Source organism: Sminthopsis crassicaudata, chromosome 6 (genome assembly GCF_048593235.1).
Source record: "Sminthopsis crassicaudata isolate SCR6 chromosome 6, ASM4859323v1, whole genome shotgun sequence".
Lineage (NCBI taxonomy): Eukaryota > Metazoa > Chordata > Mammalia > Dasyuromorphia > Dasyuridae > Sminthopsis > Sminthopsis crassicaudata.
Genome location: NC_133622.1, coordinates 30255026 through 30280388, shown reverse-complemented (window position 1 = coordinate 30280388; position 25363 = coordinate 30255026). Strand labels below are relative to the sequence as shown.

General features: G+C 33.6%; 1 protein-coding gene across 12 annotated transcripts in view; it reads right to left on the bottom strand.

Annotated features, from left to right (window-relative positions):
- Positions 1-13630: 13630 nt before the first annotated feature.
- N4BP2 (NEDD4 binding protein 2) overlaps positions 13631-25363 on the bottom strand; it is a 78694-nt gene continuing 66961 nt past the window's right edge. For all 12 annotated transcript variants that reach the window (XM_074275293.1, XM_074275294.1, XM_074275289.1 and 9 more), the window contains 2 exons: positions 18210-18333; positions 13631-16845 (listed from right to left, as the gene is read on the bottom strand). In XM_074275293.1, coding sequence (XP_074131394.1) covers positions 16800-16845; positions 18210-18333 — 170 coding nt within the window. In that variant the 3' untranslated portion in view covers positions 13631-16799. The remainder of the gene's footprint in view (positions 16846-18209; positions 18334-25363) is intronic.

The following is a 25363-nucleotide window of genomic DNA, read 5'->3' as shown; positions in this document are numbered from 1 at the left end:
AAGAGTAGGCCCGATAAAGAAAATTTGTGTCAAATGCAATCAGTCTACATTGGTAGCATTATCATTATCATTTGTTCCTTTCCAGTAATGTAATAGCCTTGTTCATTTTTTTTTTCATCTTTTAGGAGAAATAAAGCCTTTTTTTGTTTTGTTTTGTTTTGTTTTCTTTCTGGATCCAAAATACTAGTAATATCAAAAACAGCACTCAAATATTTGCAAAGTATTTTCCTCACATCAACACCTTGAATAAGGTCTTACAAATATCAGTATCCACATTTTACTGATGAGGCAACTGGTCTCCAGACAGAGGAAGTGACTTGCCCAAGATTACACAATTAATGAAAGAGTAAGGACTAAGTGAAAATCCAGTACTCCAAACCTAGTCCAATGCTCATTTCATTATAAAGAACAATTGATGAGAGGATTTTTTATATGCTCAAAGAATACTTAATAATTTTTATACTAAATAATTCATATACTGTAAAGTCTAATTAACTATCCTTAAAAATATCAACTCTCCTCTATTTTTATCAGTTGAAATTTTAAAAAAATTTTCTCAGAAAAAAAAATAGTCTTTATAGCTTATAACCTAAGGATGAGAGTTCTAGGGGAAAACTCAATTTAATTTTTAAAAATCCTAAAGCTAATGTTCACACTAAAAAATTAAAAAGAATATTCTCGTTACAATGGAACAGGGAGAGAGGATCATTTGTAAAAATATAAAATTCTATTATTTACTGCTTGATTTTTTTTAAAGCATTTGATTAATTCACCCTATTGCTTTCAAAGCTGTTTGTCTATGGTTCTATCTTCTCTGTGTATTTTTTAAAATGCTCAATAATTCTTTTTTTTTCTTTCTCCCCCCCCCTTTTTTTTTTGTAACTTTCTCTCATTTTCTGTCTCTTCCCAGAATCACACAATTCTGGACTAGGAGGAAACAAACATTTATTACTTCTTATTGTGTGCCAGCTGCTGTACCTAGTTCAAGGGAAACAAAAACAACCAAAAAAGACAGGCTGAGCCCTCAAGAAGCTTATTTCTAGTATTTACATGAGATTACTTGCTGTCAAGGGGAGAAGGAAGGAGGGAGAAAAATTTGGAAGACAAGGTTTTGCAAAAGTGAATGTTGAAAACTTTCTTTGTATGCTTTTGGAAAAATAAAAAGCTATTTTTAAAGTGACATAAAAAACCATCTAACAGATTTAGAATTATGATTTGCAACAGTCATATGTTTAAAGCAATAGTATTAGATCATCTTGAGATAATATTAATTATATGCTTGCATATAAATGTATATATATAATTATAATAATGTAATTATCACAAGAAATTTATAAAGTGGTTTATATATGAAGAAAAAGCTTATTTCTAATGGGGGAAGACAACATACAAAAGGAAACTAATAAAGAGGGGAAAGAGGATGAAGGTACCAGTGCTAGAGAGTTGGGAGGCAGGGATGATTTTGATACCAAAAAGTCAAATCTAGGGAATAAAGGTAGACCATTCTGGGCCCCTTCACAAAATGGAGACTCCAAGAACAACTCACCAATAGGAGAAGAAGGCTGACTTTGAAGAGGGATAAATGGTTCAAAGTCCACAAGAATTGTAGGATACACCAGAGTAAGGAGGCCATAGGCACAAAAACAACTCTTTCTTATCAGTTTTCTAAAGTCATGTTTTGTCATTACATTGATCAGAATCCTGAAGTCTTTAAAGTTATTTACCTTTACAACGCTATTGTTACTATATAAATTGTTCTCTGCTGATGTGTCAGTTCATACACTTCTCCAATTCTCTGAAACTGTCCCTTTCATCATTCTGTAAAGCACAACAATATCTCATTATATCCATAATTTCTTCCTCCACTCCCTTATTTGATGCAACTTCTCCTTTTTTCCAGTTCTTTGTCACAACAAAAAGTGACAATCCCAATTTCTATACATCTCTCAAAGGCCATAATTATAAACCTGAAGTAATTTCAATAAACTATTTTCAAACTGGGCTTTATCTAAATCCCTCTCAATTTTCTTTGATCTCTTTACTGGGTAGACCTAATAGAATTCCTAATAGTTTTGAAAGAGAATATGATTAAATGAAAAGAACTATCGGTTTTGTAGCACAGAATTTTCATGCAAGTCCTACCTCTTTCACTTATTAGTGGTGGGATCTTAGGCAATAACCTTTCTGAGATTCAGTTTCCTCATCCATAAAACAAAGGGATTGCTCTAGATGGCCTGTAAGGTCCCAGTTCTAAATCTATGGCTTTATAATTTCCTTGATGTCTATCAGTCTTGGACATTTAACACAAATTTGTTCATCATTTATTCCTTATAATTTCTGTTCTATATTCTTTGTCAGATCTAAATTAATGAAATTTTCTCTTGGGCATATAACACATGAAGGTCAAATCTCCTCCCTCCCCTCCAAAAAAGACTCCAGAAATGCCAAGATTATTCATAGCAACATTTTTAGTAGGGAAAAAAACAAGACTGGATACAAAACAATCATCCATCAATTAGGAAATGCTTGAACAATTTGTGCAGTTTCATTGTAATGGACTATTATTATTATTATTATTATATTATGCAGTAAGAAACAGTGAATACAAGGAATTCAGAAAAACATTGGAAGCCTTGTATGAACTGAAAAAATAAGCAAAGCCAGGAGAACAGCATATAAAATGATTGCAATAATAAAAATGAGCTGGCTCTTTGGAAAACAATTGAACTAAAGAAATGGCCTTTTTGAGTTAAACTGACAGATGGTGCAGTGATTTGCTGTTTATCTATTACAAGAGGGTTAGTCAAACAATACCCAAAGACTGTTGAACTCTGATTAACTGTAATGAGTACTCTAAATCCTGGAGAACAGATGACAAAACATCCTTCTCTCCTTTCATTAGCAAGATAAGGGACTACAAGTACAAAACGTCCCTCAAAGCTGCTCTGTCCATTGCTTTTTCTTCTCTGGTGTTCTTTGTTACAAAAGATTATTCAGTAAGAGGAGGCTCCTTATTAAGGGATGACTTCAGTTAAAATACGAGACATCAATAAAATTTTTATAAATAAAATATAGAATTTTAGATAAGACTTTTAAAATGGGACACATTCTCAATCTATTGGGTATTCAATCTAATAGGGATCACTTCCTGATCATCTTAGTAAATTATAGCTAAAGCATTTTCCTTTCTAGAAAATCAGATACACATAAATTCAATGAGGCTCTACAAGATATACGAGAAGAATAGAAGATGAAATAAAATCTGTCTCTTGAAAACTGATATAAGGGACAATATATCAGCTTCAAGGATTATCTGCTATATTTGTTTTCCCTTCAGTTCTTTGGTTTACTGAAATTTTCTTTTTTTTCCCCTTAAAACAGATGTGTTTTTCATGCTTTAAAGAGTAAGCTAAAATCACAGTTGCTTCATATTGTAGCTCCTTTCCCTGTTCCACGTTTTGTAATATATAAACAGCCAATCACTGTACCATCTGTCAGCTTATCTCGCAAAGGCCATTTCTTCAGTTCAGTTGTCTTTGGAAGAACAAGGGAATAAGTGAGAAAAGAGGCTCAGGAAACTCTGATTATTAAATATAAGGATTAAAGTTTTGAAACAAATGATGTGTTATCCTGCAAAAGCAAAAGAAATATGGGATTAAATAACAAAGTATTGTCTCAAGTGGGTCAACCTAGAATGTATTAGGAAATATTAGGTATTAATATTACGAAAGGCACTAATTTCGAATTAAAGATTTGAGTTTGAATCTCAATTCCTCCCAGACTAGCTGGACTAGCTGTGTGAGCTTGACAATTTACCTAACCTCTAACCTCAGTTTCACTCATCTGAAATGAGGATAAAAATACATGAAGTTGCTATCTCAAGGGATTGTTGTGAGGACCAAATGAAGCGTCCCGTGAAAATGGCTTGTAGCCATAAAATGTATGCAAATGAAAGGCTTTCTATACATCAGATGGGTGGACCAAGGAATGGATGGAGGAACAATAAATGAAAGAATGAAGGAATGAATAAATATTTATTAAGAGCTTGCTTTGTTGGGGGCAGCTAGGTGGCATAGTGGATAGAGCACCAGCCTTGAATTCAGGAGGACCCGAGTTCAAATCTGGTCTCAGACACTTAACACTTCCTAGCTGTGTGACCCTGGGCAAGTCACTTAACCCCTGCCTCAGGGGGAAAAAAAAAAAAAAAAAAAAAAAAGACTTGCTTTATGCCAAATGTTAAATGCTGGGGATACACGTACAAAAACCAAAGGACTTTTCTCTGCTTTCAAAGAGTTTACTCTCTAATTGGGGGAGACAAGATATAAAAGAAATTTCAAATGCAGGTTAGGTGAAAAAGGTCTAGAAATCCTCAAGACACAGTACTACGTGAGATGATAAGGTCCAGGGATCTTCAGAATTAAGAATAAATAAAAGACCAGGTTTCCTAAGATAAGAGCAATACAATGAATTGTTAAAGGTGTTCAGTTCTTTTCTCCAAAGAATGTAGAAAACAGAATCCATCAGGTAAGTCTTGCTTGGGCAACTTAATGGTTCAATGGATAGAATGCTTCCTAGAATCAGGAAGATCTAAATTCAAATTCTGCTCAGACACTTACTTGTGTGACTCAGTTTCTTCATCTGTAAAATGGAAATAATAAGAATGCTACTTCTCAGAATTGTTCTTAGGATCAAATGAGATGATAATATTTATAAAGTGCCTGGCATGTAGTAGACTAATAAATGCTTATTTTCTTCTTTGAATGCTTATTTAATTCTTTGCCTGCTTTATGAAAAATATCCTGCAAGCACTAGACAGTTCTAGGTGGTTTCCACAGGGTTTTTTGGTTTGGTTTTATTTGGTGTTTCCTTTTTTTTTTTTAAGTTCCTGCTACTTTAAGATAATGGTTTATGAAATCAAAATAAAAGCAGTAGTTCTCTGATAGGATGTTTAAAATGGGATGCTTATAAAGGAAATATTAATGTTACAGTTGGAAGTTACTGGAGATCATCTACTTCCATCTCAATCCAAATACGTCTGATAAACAATAGGTGCCCCTTACTATGTGCAAGGTACTGGTCAAGAGGCTAAGACTATAATGATATACTAGTCCTTGCTGATATAATAATATATCAGTACATACTATAATAATATCCTAGTCCCTATTAATATAATGATAAATCAGCCTCTTTTCTACAAAAAAACTGAGGAATAAAAACATGAAGTGATAGAAGCAGGACCTGAAACAGAGTTACTGAGTCCAATCCTTTTTCTACTAGACTGCTAAAACAGAAAAAAAAAAAAAAAATTGGAACTTGCAGGGTGAGGTAAAATGTCTTTTGACCATTCATTTTATTAATTTGTTTTAACATTGTCATTTAACAATTTTACAAATTTGTCATTTGTTTTAACCTTGTTGGGTGGCAATATTTAAACTTACTTATGAGTCAAAGAGAAAGGAAGGAAGAAGAAAGGAAAGAAAAAAGAAAGAATGAAAGTAAAATAATATGCTTCAGTTTATATTCAGACTACATCAGTTCTTTCTCTGAAGATAGATAACATTTGCTTTAATTTAAAAATTTTTATAATATTTTTTAATTTTAAAAATGAGTCAAAAATCCATCAGTAAGAACAAGGTGTTAGACATAAAGAAGATCTAATTCACTTTCAGTTGATCAATGATGGACAGAAACAGCTACAACCAGAGAAGGAACACTGGGAAATGAGTGTAAACTGTTTGCACTACTGTCTTTCTACCCAGGTTACTTATACCTTCGGAATCCAATTCTTAACGTGCAACAAGAAATTTGGTTTTACACACATATATTGTATCTAGGTTATACTGTAACACATTAAATATGTATGCCTGTCATCTAGGCGAGGGAGGGGAAAATTTGGAAAAATGAATACAAGGGATAATGTTGTAAAAAAAAAAAATACCCATACGTAGGTACTGTCAAAAAATTATAGTTATAAATTAATTTTAAAAATTCAAAAGAAAAAAAAAAGAACAAGGTGTTAGAAAGCCTTATGTGGAGTACTGAGATTTTAAAATTTGCACTAGAGGACTATTTTGAGTAGTTACTATATCCCCTAGCATTATGTGCAATTGTAAGGCTTAGATTCTTTTTTTTTTTTTTTTTAATGCTCAGATCCTTTTTTAAAAACTCTAATATTGATCCCAAAGGGATATAAACCATTTAATCTTATTGAACAATTTGGTTTTTTTCTTTCCTGTTTATCTATTCATTCTCCTCTTGAATCTTATATTTGAAAATTGGATCTTGTGTTCAGCTCTGGTTTTTTCCATCAGGAATGTTTAAAATCCCCTATTTCATTGAATGTCTATTTTTTCTCCTGAAAGATTCTACTCAGTTTTACTGGATAGCTGATTCGGGGTTGAAATTCAAGCTCCTTTGCTTTCTGGAATATCATATTCTAAGCCTCTGATTCCTTAATGTAGAAAGATGACATAGGATTTAGCACATTTTACATTAAAAAATCTTCCATGAAATAGGAGATTTTCCAAAGTTGTTTCATATATGCTCTTTTGGATTTGAAATATTGACATGTAATACAAGAGACAATGCTAAAAATCTGTAAGAGATTATACTACTGTTTTGGTAAACTGTCATTAGGTGATTAATCTCGATTAGCAATATCCTTTTTTTTCTTTCCCAACATTTTGAGAAAAAAACCCATCACACTAGTCTGGAAAACCAAATACCACTTTTCTTGCTCTTATAGGAAGTCAATGTCTAATGGTATTCCTTATTTGATTTGTTTTCTGTAGTTATTTACAGAGGCACCATAGACTGTATGGATTGATTAATTAATTTTTAAAGTATCTGACTTCTAAAATGTTCCAAGGACCAAGAAGGATATCATTCTTGTATTATAGATTTGCCCTGCTTAAAAGACTGGAACCAGCAACTGTATTTCACTAGAAAAACAATGGCTTCAGAATAAGCCTTTTCTGATACAATGGTAGAAACAATGTCATCCTAGAACTTTGGAGCATTAGAATTCAATTTTCATTCCATTGTACCTTTTGAGTAAACTGCTTTGTTATGTTCCAGTGGAAAAGTAAACTGCTTCAACCAAATAAATACTTAAAATGACCTGAACTGTAAGCATACATTAGCAATCTCAATTAATCATCAAATAATTCCAAGAAGTATATACTTATGTCATTTTTTTTAGGAAAATATAGCAAAATGTGCTTTTGATGGGCCATCCAGGTGGTGTAGTAGATAGAGCACTAGCCCTGGAATCAGTTCAAATCTAGTCTCAGACAATTATAAGCTCTAGGAAAGTCAATTAATCCTGGTTGTCTCCAGAAAAAAAAAAAAAAAGGAAATATGCTTTTGACAAACAGTTTTTATCAGGAACTTGATATCTTTTGAATAATGAACTAGCAATGTTTCCAGCTTCTTGTATGAAGGTTAGTACTTAGTTTCATGGAGTATCACAGAAAATTCACTATCAACACCACTTTGACTGAAATATTTATATAGCAGATCAGATCAAATTTAATCATGTACAATAAATACGTATGGTATGTCTACAACTCCTAGTGGCAATAATTTGCTTTATTCACTATATTAAAGTTATTTACTATATATTATTTACTATATTGTACTATAATAGTAATTATTTACCATATATATTTACTATGTGGTATAATATTACTGTAAAAAAAAGCAATCTCATTGCATCTTGGTACTATATAGATTAATAAACACATACTACTTGCATGCTTTTAAAAAAGTGATCTGGTATACAAATATTATGGAATATTATTGTTCTATAAGAAACAACCAGCAGGATGATTTCAGAGAGGCCTGGAGAGACTTACATGAATGAAATGAGCAGAAGCAGGAGATCACTGTACAGGGCAACAAGAAGATTATACGATGATGAATTCTGATGGACAGGCTCTTCTCAACAATGAGATTGTTCGGTGATGGAGAGAGCCATCTACATGCAGAGAGAGAATGATGGGAACTGAGTTTGGATCACAACATAGTATTCTCACTCTTTTTGTTGTTTGTTGCGTTTTGTTTTCTTTCTCATTTTTTCCTTTTTGATCTGATTTTTCTTATGCAGCAAAATAATTGTATAAATTGTGTAAAAAATGTAAAAATAGATATATTGGATTTAACATATATTTTAACATGTTTAACATATCATGGATTACTTGTCATTGAGGGGAGGGGGTTAGGGGAAAAGAAGAAATTTGGAACACAAGATTTTGCAAGGGTCAATGTTGAAAAATTATCCATGCATGTGTTTTGAAAATAAAAGGCTTTAATAAAAAAAGTTATCTGGGTTGTAGCTTTTTTTCTTAAAAATATAACTGAAAAAAAATTATATTCAGTTTTTTTTTTATCAGTTTCCAATTGTAAAGCAAGAAAAGGTGATATCCAAGGTATGTTCTCATTATTATTATTGTTATAGGGATTACTTAGCACAGTGTCCAGCACTTAATAAATGTTTATTGACTTGAATTTGACTATTATCTTTACATAGATCATCCAAAAATATTCACTGAAATTAAGTATTTGGAAATGTTTACATATTAAAAATTAGGGAACTAATGCAATCCTGAGACTGAAGGTTAAAGTTGAGGGAAGAGAATGTGGTGGTTTAAAAAAATCTGGGAAACTGTCTTAACCTTTGCTTAACCCTCAAAAATACTTGAATGACTGCAAAGAAATAGCAGCTGTCAGGGATACTAACTGATGATGGTTGAGCAGAAGATGGAATATTCTTGGGGGTTAATTTCTGACCTCTAGTGGTAGAAAGAATGCAGTAAAGTTCCTTAAAACAATATATTACCTTCTATTAATGACAGAAAAAAATGAATTCTCAATTTTTAGATAATTCAGAAGCTATCACCCACTGTCCTATTAAATAAGTATTCACTGAATATAGATGGTCCTTTTTGATCAATAAACTATTTGACATGCCTAAAATGAACAAGATTCACTTTAGGCACATCAAATTTTAAGCCTTTTGCAAGAACTGTTAATAAAAACCATCAGAGACTCTGGTGTAATGGACAGCGGCAGCATTCACGTCTCACCTTTGGTATATTCTGGCTTCTCAGTCCCCAGGTCAAAGGCTTCAAATGCAAGACACAGGCCTGCAATACTCCCAAGAACTACCTTAATCAGATTAAAATGTAATGGGAGAATATTTAACAAAACAAATTAAAATGCAATAAAACATGGATAATAGTAATTTGTGGTTCTCTAAATCAACATGCAATTTTTAGTTTGACACCATTGCTCTAGATAATATTTAAATACTATTAAGTTGCTGATCTGACTTGTAGGAGTTACCTTACCCCAAAATCCCTACACCAATGAAATCAATTCTGAACAACAACAAAATCATAGAATTAGAGGATTAAATGGATCTTAAAGAGCTTTTTGTCCAACTCCATCATGGTACAGATGAGAAAAGGTCCAGTGGTAAAGCTGTTTGTTCAAAGTCACAGTGACTCAATGTCTTAGTCGTGCCTGAACATTGCATCCTAGTTCATTAATTAATTATTGAGATAGATTGGTTTTCCAAAGGCTGATAGGTATCAGAACACAAGCAGGTACTATTGTTATAATAACAATTCAAGAACCACCCCTAAGGGTTGGGACAGTCTGGACATGAAGGGGTGAAATATTCAGTGGCCATAGTAGGAAACAGGAGGCTGGCTGCCCTCAGACAACCAGGAACGCTTGATCTTCAACTCCTGCCTCTTACACATAGTAGTTATGTGGTGCTAGAAAGCTGTTTAACGACTTCGTGTCTCTTAGGCAACTCTTAGAATTTTCTCAACAGGGAGATGTCCAAACTGCAGACCAAAGGAATGGTTAGATCCATTTATCATTCCATCAACAGTGTGTTAATGTCCCATTTTTTCCCACAATCCTTCCAATATTTGTTATTTTCCTTTTCTGTCATAAAAACCTATCTGGTAGAAGTGAAGTGGTACCTCATAGTTGTTTTAATTTGCATCTCTAATTGATAGTAATATAGAGCATTTTTTGTCTATGATTATGGATAGCTTTGATTTCTTCCTCTGAAAATTTCCATTCTGGAAAACAATTTGAAACTGTGCACAAAGGGTTATAAAATTGTGCAGACCTTTGGATTCAGCAATACCCCTAGTAAGAAGGTCTGTAGCCCAAAGAGATCCAAGAAAAAGGACCTATATAATATAAAACCTATATGTGCAAAAAAATATAGGAGAAAAGGTGGTTCTATTTTTTTAAAGAGGAAACTGAAACATTTGTTTACTGCAAAGAACAGATGAGAATCCAGGATATACAAACAAGACAGCATTGAAAGTTGTAAGTTGGGCTTTTTGGTGTTGAGATGATTTAGTTATGACCAATTCTCTGTGTCCCCATTTGAGGTTTTCTTGGCAAAGATACCAGAGCGGGGTTGACACTTTCCTGTTCAGCTCATTTTACAGATGAGAAACTGAGGCAAACAGGATTTGCTTGCATTTGTTTTCATATTTACCCAAGTCCCTCATGACTGAAATGCTCTCCTTCTTCAGTTCTCACTTGAAATGACTTGCTGAGGGTCATATAGTTAGGAGGGTCTGAGGCTGGATTTGAATTAAGGAAAACTCATCTTCCTGACTCCAGGCCCAGCAATCTATCCACTGAAGCCCATAGCTAGCCCACATCAAGTTTTGTAGATATGTTCACAAGGAAAAGCAAGCTGTATGCGATAGAAATCCAGATTCATGGATTTCCTTTTTCTGTCGTATACTTTTTTTGATTAATACTTTTATTAAAGAAAATACTTTTTATTAAATTTTATTAAATAAAATTAAATTAAATTTTATTAAATAAAATTAAATTAAATTTTATTAAATAAAAATACTTTTATTAAATATTTATAAAATAAAAAAATACTTTTTATTTAAAAAAATACTTTTTTTTGATTAAGTTCAGTATTCGTTTAAAAAATCAATTAACTGCTGGATTTCCTCTCTATTTCTGTCTCTCCTCTGTCTCTTTGTCTCCTTCTCTCTCTCTCCCCTCTGCCTTGCTCTATGTCTCTCTGTCTTTTAAAAGTCTTTGTTACACCGCTTTGGGACTGGGCACAGTGGTGGATACTAGCCAGCCTTGATACTAGAAGACCCAACATTGAAGGAAAAGTAATAAAGGTGAAAAGGCTATAAAGGCATATCTACTCTTTATTACACATTAATATGAGTTAACTAACTGTAGTCTTTAAAATTCAAGTATGCGTTTTAAAGGTCCTTTATAAATTGGTATTAGTTCTGCTAATTAAATGGATCAAACTCCTCCCCCCCTGCTAAATTTTTTTTATTTTTCATTATAAGGGATGGGAGAGGGGAGAGAGGAAAAATGTATTCAAGGAGGAAAAGTCAATGTAAAAATAAAAATAAAAAATTCAAAATAAAAAATCAACCAACTAATAGGAGGCACACTCTACTTAAAATGTCGTTTTGGTTAGTTTGTTCACACAAGTAAGGAATAAGAAATCCTATAAATCGTTTTGTAAAAGGAAAGAAACTTTTTTCATCTTTCTTCTTGAAACCTTTACATTTAAAAAGATAGTTTTTAAATGGAGGGTTTTCATAGTTCATACATCAGCATGCCATTTTGTTCAGGAGATAAAATTGAATTGTTTTCCAAGTAAAACACATAGTACAGCTTTAGTATCTAACATTTTATATTACTTATGACCATGTCAGAAGACTGAGTTACTCTGTGAGATGTTACACAGTTTAAGAGATACATAAATTTTTTTGGTCACTAAAATGGTATATACTTCAATTAGTCGAACCCTCTAAATGTCACAAACCCAGCAGTACAGAAATATAAGCAAGCATAGTTGAAAAACAAATATATATATATATATATATATATATATATATATATATACTATCTGGTACCCCCATCACCTTGAGCAGACTCCTGACTCAAGACTAATGAAGGTATGCTTCAGCAGCAATTTGTGATAGAACTCTGCCTCCTCTTTCTGTTTTGCTCTTTCACGAATTGAGCCAAGGCAATAACAGACTATTTCTCTTGCCTTGGGAGCATTAACTTGGGGTAGGATAGCAAGAGATCTTGGGATTTTGTATCAGAAAAAGAAAGCAGGTTGTGCTAGGCCATGTATTTTGCTCATTTATATTTTGGGTTTTTTTGCATCACTTTTCGTATCAAGTTCCTCCTGACTGAAATGTTCTATTTGCTCAGTTCTCACTTAAAATAGTCCAGTTTCTTTAAGCTCAGCTTAGGTGCCACCTTCTACATGGGGGGATTTTCCCCAACTACTCAGATCTTTAGCCAACTATTCCCCTTGTCAAAATGATTTGCTTCCATTTTGTATTTACCTAGTTATGTTTTGTATCTGCAGTCAAATTTAAGCTCCTAGACTAGGGCAAAGACTTTCATTGTTTTCCCAGCACTTCCCATAACACTTAAACTTAATAAGTGCTCATTAGATGGAATTGTACGAATATCCATAACTTCTTCTTCTACTTTTCCAATATCTGCTAATGGGCTGCAAATGGCCCTAAGTTCTCAAATTTTATACAACCAGAAGCTCTAATGAATTCAAAGTATTAAATTGTAAGTTTTGATGGTTTAAAAATAAGCCTCACTAAGCCTAAAAAGTGATTTGTGACCACAAACACTCAAGTTCATCTTCTAAAGATGTAGAAGAACCAACTGCAATCTACTACATGGGCAGAGAAAATACCTACATGGCCCAAATAATAATCTGACTCCCTATTCAATCAATTCCATTACCTCTCAATTGATTGACTTTGTTACAATAAAACCTCTTCAGTTGCCTCCAGAAACCTCAGCAAAGCTGACCCATGCTCTCTCCATTCTCCCTGTACATCCATCCTCCTCCTCTCCCTTGGCACTGGACCCCCCCATGTTGGGAACGTTCCCCTTCTCACTATCACCCCACAGAGGACAGCTCTTCTTTTCAGAGACAACTGAAGCACCATCTTTCCCTTGAAAGCTCTAAGTCTGAGTGTATGTATGTTATTTATTCACTTTATATTTATGCCAGATATATTCATATAAGTACTTGTTATCTCCCCCCATTAGCAAAGCTCTTCCTAAACAGAAATTGTTTCATTCTTTAATTATATCTCCACAGTGTATAGCACAATGGCATAAAGCAGTTGCCTAATGAATACCTAAGTGACTGGACTCTGAATTAATTAAAGAATTACTTAGTCTTGCCAATAAAAGACTATCACTCAAAGATTTGTGTTTAAAGTACTTTATTAAACTAGATGTACAATTTGCAAATTCTTTTCAATAGAAATTTTAAAAGCAAAATTATAAAAAAGTCTTTCAATAAAAAAATTACATAGTTAACAACAAAATTACACTTTTCTCTATAATACAGTTTCTGATATACTGTCTGAAAAAATTAAATATGTTCTCCAATGAAATGTTCTTTATAACCTTAGCTGCAATGTTTTATTTCAATGAGATTTTTCACAGTTATTTCAGTTACTCATCAATAGCAAGCCTATTACTTGACACAGAATCCAAAGTTCATGTTTAGAAGAATAAAAACAAAAGTTGGCATCCAACATGAAGGCATAAAAAAAAGTTTCAAGATACTGATGTGGTTCTAGCCTTGTTCTTCATTAATTCCGTGTTGATACTCTGCGAACTTGAATTACATTTAAAGGATATATAAGCACCATTAACATAGACTATGTAGACTCATATTAGATCTTTTAATGACACTTTATACCATACAAACATTTAGGTCTATTTTTTCACCATGAAAATAAAGATGAACAAAGATTAAGCCACTGTACAATAGTTATTAAATTTCACCCCCATCACAAAGCAAAATAGAGTGTTAACACACAAGAATCATATCCAATGAAAAACACATAGGAAAAAGCATACTATATTTTCTGTGGTCACTTTCATAAATTTAGATCATGCAGAACATTGTCGGAGCAATTTCCTGAGTTTCAAAGATTTCCATTTTCCACCACCTCAAAAATTTGCTACCACTGCTGGGGCAGGTGTCCTTTGCCAACCATAGAAAAGAATTGAATTCAAAAATACTAGCAGAAAGAAATCTCAAGCTATGCCTTCAGAATGTTTTGCAACTCCTATGATGCACGCAGTCATATAATCTATACAAATTCTATTTTTAAAAGAAATTATGATTTTATCAACCTGAGCAATGAACTTAACAGCAAGGAAAAGTTTTAAAAACAACCAATATGTAGGCAAACATGCAATGGTGAAAAATTCTGATAAAACATGCTATCATTTCGCATTTTGGGGAAAAAATTTATTTTTTAAGAAATCATTTCTAGTATCTATTTTCTTGTTAAATATTGGTCAAGGTAACACTCGAAGTACATAATCAATGATGAAACTAAATTGAACCAAACACAAAATGAATTTTTTAAGACAGTCAATGAGCTATGGCACAGATAAACCAACACATAAAACAGTAGATAATCCCCAAATTGATTCTCTTTGGCATGTGTTCTATGGTTGGGGAAGTAATATTTTCTTTCCTAATTATGTTTTGCCTCAATTAATTTAGTTTTTGTCTCCTGAGCACACATCAACTGTTAAGAGAGGTTGTTCAGAAGTGTACCTAGGAGTGTGGGATTGGAGGGGTGGGAGGTAACTGAGTGGAGGGAAGTTTAGAATAAAAATATTTTTGTGGATAAACCATCAATGATTAAAAATTCCATGGTGCATCATTATGAATCAAGGGCAAAGCCTCACCATTTTTACCAAAAATAAGGTATTCGATTCACCTACCAATGTACAACCCAAGATAACAATAATTTGGCTTTTTTTTTTAATTTTTACCTTCATTATATCACATGGCCTTTAGATCACTTTGTCCACACCTCCACTCATGGTGAAGACACAGTGGATAAATTCTAACCAAATGATCAACTAAATTATTTTATCACTGGGTCCCCTAACATAAAATTAAAGAACTGAGCAGAAAGTTGCATAAGCTCCAGTACTCAGTTGGCTCATTTATTAATATGTCTTAATTCAAATTTTTAAGACACCCCTTAAACTTTCTTATTAACATACATATTTTGTTGGCTTCATTAACAATCACACTTTTGCAGTAATTGTGGAAAAAGCTAAGTTTTATTTTTACACGTACAGCTCTTTACATAGGACAAAGACCATCAACTAAATTATCAATATCTCCTCAGATTTTAACAAATTATAAAACTGTTTAAAATGTAATCATGTGAAAAATACTTTAGAGGCAACTACTAAAAATGGTTCTGGTACTGTACATAAACTCAGATTTTTTTTTGAAAATACAACTTCACAAGTAAGGATTTCCTTTAAAAAGCATGCATTCATAGTAGGTGTATTTTTATGTTAAAAAAATACTTCAAGATGCTCTTGGGATCTGTTTTTATTAAAATGTATCTTCTTTTTGCAGATATAGTTATAAATTTGGGGAATTTCTTACAGTAAAGTAGTACCTGAAAGGCGAGTAGTGAATTGTTGATCTCATATTTCAAGCTAAAAAATTAGTTTGCTAAATAAATGTGGAAAATATTTTCTACCTTTTTAAGAGTCAAATCCTTTCCCCCCCACCAAAAAAATATAAAAATTTATTCTATATTTTTAAAACAATAAACCTACTACTTATTATGCTACAATAATTTTTTTTTAAAGATGTTATAATGGGGAATAAATCTCATAAGGAAAATTACATTTAAATTTTCTCAACTCAAAAATGTGCAGCATAATGGAAAATAATTACAAAGAAACAAAAGTATGTATGTACAACTAGTCTAATGAGTGGAGCAAATCTATAGAATTTTCCTTTGAGAAAATACTGAAGATTATGTTTAATATGGTTAAAACTTTAGCTTTAGCATTTTCTTTTAAATCATTCAGTTAAGAATGTTTTCTAAATTTAGGCTGGGAAAGAGGATTTCAACCTACTACAATTTAGACATTATCCATATCAAACATAAATGAAGATACTTAACACTAAGTTTAAGGGATCAGTTTTATTTAATCCCAATCACATGGTCTGTCTAAACATTTCTTTAATGTTCCTGTCTTATCAGAATTGATGCAAAGGAGAACGTCAGATCGATGGGGAGTGGGGGGGAGGGGGTGAAAAGGGGGAATTAAGAACTGAACTGAAACCTAACCTCTAAGCTCCCTCCCTATCTCCCCACTCTCTCTTCACACATGGTACACACAGGAAAAAGGCAAAGGAGGTCCCACAAATCAGAAAAAAATAACAGTACCTTTTACCCTGTTTGGTATATGGTAGGACACAATGACAACAGCAAAGAAGTTGCTTGATTCATGTATCAAATTCAAATATATTTGTTCTAAAAAAGATTTTGATGACTGGAAATTATGCCTTCTAGTATCCTCCACACTACCTGGATGTCTTTAGTACTGTGTAAATGTTAAAATAGCAATACAAAGTTTTAATTTTCTATCTGAAAGTAGAATTGAGGGGGACACCAAACTTTTAAATGATAATCAATAATAGCTTTCTTTAAAATTCTGTAATCAATAAGGATGCTGTTTTTTTTTTTCATCTTTGATAGGCAACATATTTGGCATTAGACTTAGTAAAAAAGTAAGATTCTTTCAAGTTCTGAAAAGCATCACAAATTATTTCGTTGTAAAAGTGGAAAGTATTCCCAAGGAAATATTCGTATAACAGTAAAGTCAATTTCAAATGCTGCAAATGTTTCAGTATAAGTTTTAACAAAACAACAAAAATCAGCTGTTTACTTCAGTAAAACTTTCAAGCACCCTGGTTTAATTTCAGAGAACCTGTAAAACAAGAAGGAATAGATTCAAAACACAGCTTTATAACAGATTTAAAACGTATATTCTTATTAACTTCATCTGAAAGTACCTCTACTCAACATATTAAGGGTATAACTGCAAAAGAATCTCAAACAAGGGGTCAAGGAATTTAGAATCTACTTCCTGACCCACCTTAACTTCACCAGATATTTTCCTTGTATGTAAAAAGTGAAGAATTAGATGACCTAAATTTAAGGTTCATTTCAAATCATCAAGTTCTATGATTCTAAGATCATTAATTTTGACTGTCTGCTCTCAGTCCCTGTAACTTAATGTCAAATTAAATACAATTCAGAAACAGACGGAGTATTTCTACCTGAATACCTGCTAATTAAGCTCTATTTTCTCAACTATCAAGCCTGAATCCTGTTTTCTCAATACCTCTACATTCAGGAAGGAATAAACAGGCACCTGCTTTCTTAAGGAAAAGATCATTACTATGTGTAGTTAAACTGTCTGCAAATAAGAGGTATGTCAATTCTCAGGAGGAGTCGCTGAGGAAAGGTCAATGCCAGCAGGAAGATGAAAGTAATAAAGTGCTCAGATACTGCTGAACTTGAACTTTGTTCAACAGAAAAGTAAACAGTAGCATTAGTCAGTAAGAAAGATTCTTACTTAATGATACCATGTATTGGCTGGATGACTCCTTTTCCAAAATTAATTCTACAATATTACTTCTCACCCCCAAAATGAATGTTTTTATATTCTCTCCCTCCCCCCCGAGGCTGGGGTTAAGTGACTTGCCTAGGGTCACACAGCTAGGAAGTGTTAAGTGTCTGAGACCAGATTTGAACTCAAGTCCTCCTGAATTCAAGGCTGGTGCTCTATCCACTGCGCCACCTAGCTGCCCCTTTTTATATTTTTTAGTACAAATATGACATTTTTATTACAAAGAAGTAACTATGACAATTTTATACACTGATGAATGTGCTGACTAATTTGAACATTTATCTTTTAAGTAGATTTTTTTCATCTTTCACCATTTCAGTCAACAAATATGTGATGTTCAAAATATAGGAAAAGCAATGAGCAAATCTACATAAGGAGGTGTAAATAATAAAAAACATTTCTCTACAAAAGATTACAATCTACCTGAAAACAACATATATGTTCTTGAATGTTCAGTTTGGCTAAAAATGGAAGACCAATGAAATAGAAAAACATATATAAACTCCTGTCCTTATTCTTGTGTATAATTTGTGGCAATTTATTAGGATTAAGATAGTTAATATCAATTAAGTATTGCAAGCACCTATTTTGAACAAACATTGGTGTTTACCTGATGGCATATCTAAGTTTCATTATCTGTAACAGAAATCTAAGCTCACCTGAAGTTGTGGCTTGTGAGGTATTTAATGACTGCTGGTTTGATTCGAGCAACTCCTCCCTGGCTATGGTTTCCTCTTCCCGTAATCACAGAGAGATATGGTTTACCACCATTCTGCTTATGCTCTGTTACAAAAGGAATGACAACTGTTAAAATGCCCTCTTATAGGGGAGCTCTTGATAGATATAACAGATCCACACTTATGGATCTAAAAATTATTTCCTCTATTACTGAGATGTGTAATACCCATACAAATTCCCCCTCCCATAACTGCACTAAAATAATCCATGTTTCATCCAAATTCCATGTACAGTGAATCTTCACACAAACTCAAAGAATAAAGGAGAGGTCATTCCATTATCCCTTCTTAAACCCTCTCTTCTTCCCCTTGGCTCTGAAGCAGAGGAGCATCACTTACTTATTCCCAGAGGTAAGTTGGCCAATACCTGTTCCAACCCCCTAATGGGGTCACCAAGAGTCAAACACAAAGGAAATGGCTCAGCCACGAACAACAAACAAACAGATTTATAGCACCTGTCAGGAATGTGGGGACTGCTCTGATTAACAGCAGGACTCTGGGGGATCCCTTGGGCTATGCCAGGAATTGTTGCTGCTTTTTAAAGGTCACTGACATTAAGCCACTGAAAGGGAGTCAGTCACAGTTCAGAGGCAGGACCTGAATCTAAGTTTTCTCCAATTAAGGCCAGCCCTTTCTTCCCTTTTTTTCTTCATCTTTACTAGAATAACAGCAGCTAGTGTCTATACCATACCATGAGCCAGGAACTGCACTAAGTACCTCACAATTATTAGCTCAGGTGTTTCTCATGGCAAGTCTGGGGGCAAGTGCTGTAATCATTACTATTTTAAACATAGGGAAACTGAGGCATACAGGGTGATGTGCCTAGCCCAGGGCCCACAGCCAGTAAGAGTCCAACTCCTGACACTGGGCCCAGGCTCCCCTCTATCCACCACATCCCCAGCTCACCTCAGGGTTCTCTACACTCCAGCTGGAGCCTCCTAACTGAGTGAAGTGAGAAATGATTTATTATCTGTAAATATTTGAATTGTACACCTATATATCATACAGATATATGTACCTACATACCCATAAAATTTTTTCAGATGAAAAGGGATTGGAAAAAGTTTAAGAAGTGCTGCTCCGTACCAATGAAAACCTAAGTCCAGGCCCTAAGAACGTACCCAAACTGACTTTCCCTCTCCCACAATCCTGGGACTCCTGGACTTATTTCCCCAGGGTTCAGGCTGCCCTGCCTATCTGGTGTTCTGTCATATTCTTAATTAGTCTAATTCCATCTTCTGGTGAACTATTCCCTTTCCCCTCCTGTTTTCATCGTACAAAGAAATGCTTAGCTGATTGATTATGGCTGTATTGCTAAGATTCAATCAATTATGCAACAACTTTTAAGTGTCTACTATGTGCCACAGATTGTGCAATGTTTGTGGGGACATACAACAGAAGTGGAACAGTTCCTGCCTTTAGGGAACTTACAATGTAAGCAGGGGAGATGCTGGATGGATGGATGGATGGATGGATGGATGGATGGAGAGAGGGAGGGACAAGACAGACAGATGTAGATAACAAAATTGGCAGACTGAATCAAGAAGGTGTGAAGGGGAGCAAAGGGAGGAAATGGATTGTGACAGGTTTCACACAGAAAGCAGCACCTGAAGAAAACACAAGATGTCATAGGCAGAAGTTGGGGAGAGCGCATTTCAGGCACAGAGATGGAAATGGAATTCAATTGTTTGAGCCAATTCTTCTAGATCTTCATAGTCCTTAGTGAGTTACACTAAGGGGCAAACACAGGTGAATTTCTCAAGTTGTGAATTTTATATTTTTCAGTTCAACCCATTTACTTTTCTTAAAAAAATAAAAAAATAAATGGTATTCCCTCCCCTCCAATTACATGTCAAGACATTTTTTAATGTCCACTTTTATAAGATTTTGAATTCCAAAATTTTCTCTCTTCCTCCATCCCCCCTTTTCTCTTCTGATGAGTAGACAGTTTGTTATAGTGTGATATATGTGTGTATGTGATTATATAAAATGTTTCCATATTAGTAACAGTTGTGAAAGAAGAAACAGGTCAAAAGGAAAACAACAACACAAGAACGAACCAGTTCTTTATCTGGATGTAGATAGCATTTTCCTTCACGATTCTTTTGTACTTGTCTTGAATCATTGTTTCACTGAGAAGGGAGGGCCAAGTCACTCATAGTTGATCATCACTTAGTGTTGCTGACGCTGTTTACAATGTTTTCCTGCTTTTGCTCATTTCACTTTCCATCAGTTTGTACAAGACTTTCCCAGCTTTTTCTGAAATCTGCCTGTGCATCATTTCTTATTGCACAATAATATTCCATTACATATACCATAGTTTGTTCAGCCATAGGATATTTCCTCAACTTTTAATTCTTTGCTATCACGACAAGGGCTGCTGTGAATATTTTTGCACATGAATACATTTTACACACTTGCAAAAATATTCTGCCCATGATCTTTTTTGAATACAGACCTAGTAGTGATACTGCTAGATCAAAGGATATGTATATACAAATTTTATAGTCCATTGAGTATAATTCCAAATTTCCTTCCAAAATAGTTAGATCAGTGCGTTGTTGTCCCAATTTTCCCACATCCTCTCCAACATCTATCACTTTCCTTTTTATTGATCAGTACTATTATTATTATTAGCTAATTGGATAGCTATATATAGTATCTAAAGAGCTGTTTTAATTCGAATTTCTCTAATCAAAAGTGATTTAGAGCACTTCTCCATGTGCCTATAAATAGCTTTGAAATCTTCATCTAAAAATTGACTATTTATATCCTTTGACCATTTATCAATGGGGAATGGCTTGCATTCCTATAAATTTGATTCAATCCTCTATATATTTGTCAATCACTATTTTCTTAAGATTTTTGCCTAAGAAATTAATAGTGAAAATGAGCCCAGTACTTTCATACTGATAAAGCTAGGGAGACCCAGTGTTTAAAAAAAAAAAAATTTTATATATATATATATATATATATATATTATATATATTGTAATAGGACCTTAGACTTAGAATTAGATGGATTTTTAAAAATCTAATTCTCATTTTAAGGATGAGACAATCAAATCCTGAGAGTTTAATTTGCCCAACACGACACAGATAGTGTGTGCTGAATTGAACTCGGATCTATGAATTCTTTTCAATACTTAAGCAAAACGCATACCAATCAAATAATAAACATCTCTAAAGTATAACACGGTTAGACTAACAGCCTTTTCCCTCCCTGGTTCATTCTCCCCAGAGCTCCAAAGAGCTTTCAAAGCACAGGCCTGACCATCTCACTCTTCTATTTAATAATCTCCTTGATTAAGGATATATCTTCTTTGGGCTTCAGTGTATAAGCTTCACTTATACAATGAGCAAGGTTGGACTAAATGAACTGAGATCTCTTCCAGTTCTAGATGAGTCAATGATCAGCATACTCTTTTCTAAATGCTTATAAACCACTCCTTAATAATATTCTAGTATTTGGCCAAAAATAAAAAACCATTTGACTGTTTTATAATTTATAGGCTTTATTCATTTAAAAAAATTGGGGTATACTTCTCTGACTCCTTTATTAATCATCTTTCTTTAAAACAAAACAAAACAAAACAAAGTCATACTTTTCTACCTTACAATTTCTCTTAGGATTCTTTCTGCCTCCTGTCAAAAATCTATCACATATAAGGAAATGATTTTTTTTTTTAAAGAAAATTTAAAAGGGGATAATGAGTGAATCAGCAAATCAAAAGTACATCAGAAAAGTCTCAAAATATATTCATTGTTCTATAACTCAAAGACCTCCCAATGCAAAGGAGTATCTCTATTTAAGGGATGCTTAAAGTTCTTTGTAATTTTGCCACATTCCTTCAGTTGTTTTGAGTTTTTTCCAATTTAAACTATTGTCAATATTTCTATTGTTACCATTGTTTTGTTTACTAAAGCTCATTCTGAACATTAAGGCTTCTGACTTTTACCCTTGTCTCTTTGCTTTTATCATCTTACACATAATTAATGAGTTTCCTGTGTAGCAATAAGATTCTCTTTTGACAGTTCCTCCTTTCTCCCTTACTGAAATTATTTCTGCTTCACATCTTCAGAATTTCATCTTAAATAGATTCCTATACTTTATGGGCTAACAAATCTTATGAAAGTTTAAGTTATGGATTTCAGCTTCTCTTTTTTTCTTAATGCTTTTTTCTCCTTCCCTTCCCTCCCTTTCCTATCATGAATTTTAATGATTATAATTTTTTTCACTTTTTGATTCTTTTCTGATTGCAATTTTATGTCTTCAAACACATTTACCATTAAAGTCACTGATTAAAATGGTGAAAGGAAGATAGAAAAGATACCTGTGGCACTCAAACAGTCATCTCTTTTGACAACTTTTACAAATCATTGTTCAAAATTCTTTGGACTCAATTCTTAATCCAATTTATCTAACTGGTATTACTATATATTACTATATACACTTTGAATTATAAGAATAAGAACTATTTCCTAACTGAAATGAGCAGGCAATTTACAAAGGAAGAAATCCAGGCTATAACTCATATTAAAAATGTTCCAAATCACTAATAACTTGAGAAGTGTAAATCACAAACTTAAGACTACACCCCTCACCCAGAAGACTGACAAAGAAAAAAATGACAAATGATTGGAGAAATTTGGAGTAAACAACCAAACTTGTGTACTGCTGGTAGTGCCATGAATTGGTCCAGCCACTTTGAAAACTAATTTATAAGTATGGTATTTGACCCAACTATACTATTAGTAGGGTTATCCTCCAAAAAAGAAAAAAAGAAGAAAAAGATCTATGTGTACAAATATATTTATAAGATCTTTTCATGACAGCCAAAATTGGAAACAAAGAGAAATAAAGTAATTCTCTTATTGGAGGACAGATAAACAAATTGTGGAATATCAATTTAATGGAATATTATTGGGTCACAGAAATGATGAAATGAACCATTTGAGAGATAATTGGGAAGACCTCTATGACCTAATGCAAATGTAGAACAATTTATTCAGATAACAATGTCACAGAGAAAAACAACTTTGAAAGACTTTAGAACTCTGATCAATATATAATTATAAACCAAAAGAATAAGCCCAATGATAAGTCTAAAAGAATACTCACCTCCTGATAAAATAGTAATAAACTTAAAATGCAAAGTGAGACAAAGATGTATGACTAATATGAGAATTCGTTTTGCCAAACTTTTCAACTATGGGCTTAATTTTTTTTTCTTTTTTGCTCAACTGAAAGCAAAGAGGTTAAAAAAGAGGAATCAATTTAAAAACAATTATCAACTGAAAAATTATAATTTAGTCAAAAAATATTTTAAAAAGAAAAAAAATGTTACGAAATAATAACACATAAGATTGTCCCAAAGAAGACCTACTAGAATATGAGAAGAAACCTCTTCTTTTTCTTCTTCTTCCTCTTTTTATCTTGTCTTTTAAAAAAAATCCATCAATGACTCCCTAGGAAAGGGAGGAATATGATATAGGAAGAAGCAGACATCAATAAAAAAAAAAAATCCATTCCAAAAATTCTGCAGAGATTTGCAGATTGCAGAGCAATCTTATAGATCTGTAACTTCTAGAATCAACGTTCTCACAAGTGAATAGTGGATTCCTTCATGTTAATTAGTTTGATGGAAAAGTCACTTAACCCCAAATGCCTTGCCACTCCAAAAAAAAGTTATAGCCCAAATCCTAATATAAATAACTTTTCCTGCCTGGCAGCAAACTAGAATTTATATAGATCTGCTTTCTCTAGGTCATCTTTTCCGACAAGGAGCTCTGGTCTTTTTTTTTTTTTCTTCCTCTTAATCCAAATATGGTTTAAAATGCTCTTTGGGGGATCATTAGCATTTTTCAGCCTGCATACCTCCTTTAGCCTTTCTGAGACTACTAGAAAAACAAAAATGGAAACATTTATATAAATTGCATGAGAAATAAAAAAGGATATCTTTTCAAAAGAACAAGGTAGGATGTTTAAAAAGTATGATTACTAATTCCATATTGTGACAGAAGATAAAGAGGAAGAAGCACTTAGAAGTTTGAAAATTACAAAGCCACAATGAAAGGAGAAAAAAACTTCATCTTTAGTGGTGGAAATGGGTAAGTCTAAAAGAAAAGGCAATCCTCTAATGAATGTGAATAACCGAACAGTAAGTTTGTTTTTTTTTAAATATTCTATCACATCATGATGACAAAAATGAAAGCACAAAGTATTATTATTAAAGTACAGCTTATTTTTGGAAAAACTAGGATAAAGAACAGGTGGAAAAGTCAAACAGATACTGAAGAGGCCTCTTTGGTGGAGCCCCCCACCCAGACACTTTTCCATGTAGTCCAAGTCTCCCTTGTCACCTGAATACTCTTCAGAGACTGAGGTCACTTTTGCAGTCAAACAGCTATAACCCTTATGCAACATTTGGTCATTTCTGGAAGTTGGAAAATGCCTGGGCATGCTGGTATAGAAAAGAGGGGTGAGGCAATGGGAATGAACAAACATCGGTTTGGACATTGGAAATTCTTTGGAGGATTCGCCAAAGACGAATGTGACCAAAGGGAACAAGCCCAAGCCATCCCCAAGGCCCCTGTACGCAGCTCTCGAGCTGTCGCAGCCCTATTCTGGACAGCCCAGCGTGCCCACGACTGAGCCACAAGCTGTGAGCTCAGAGCGCCAGGCTTGTACCACTTGGCTCCGTGGGGCACTTGGATCTAGGGCTCCTACCTGAGTTGCAGTGTGAGAGCACCCCTGCCTAACCTGGCCTTATCCAGCTGATTCATTCACCTAAGTCAAAGACAGATAAGCAGGGCAGATGAAACGCTCAGCTCATTCTAAAGCAATGCCTTAAGGACTTCTAAGTTTCTCCAAAATGCTTTTTGTGGCAATTCTGTAATTTTCAGTAATCATGTCCGTGTCCTTTTTATTTCCACTACAGCAAAGTTGAGTGAGATTTCTGACAATTCTTTTCTTTTCTTTCTTTTTTTCTTTTTTCTTTTTTTTTTTTTTTTTTTTTTTTGAGGCTGGGGTTAAGTGACTTGCCCAGGGTCACACAGCTAGGAAGTTAAGTGTCT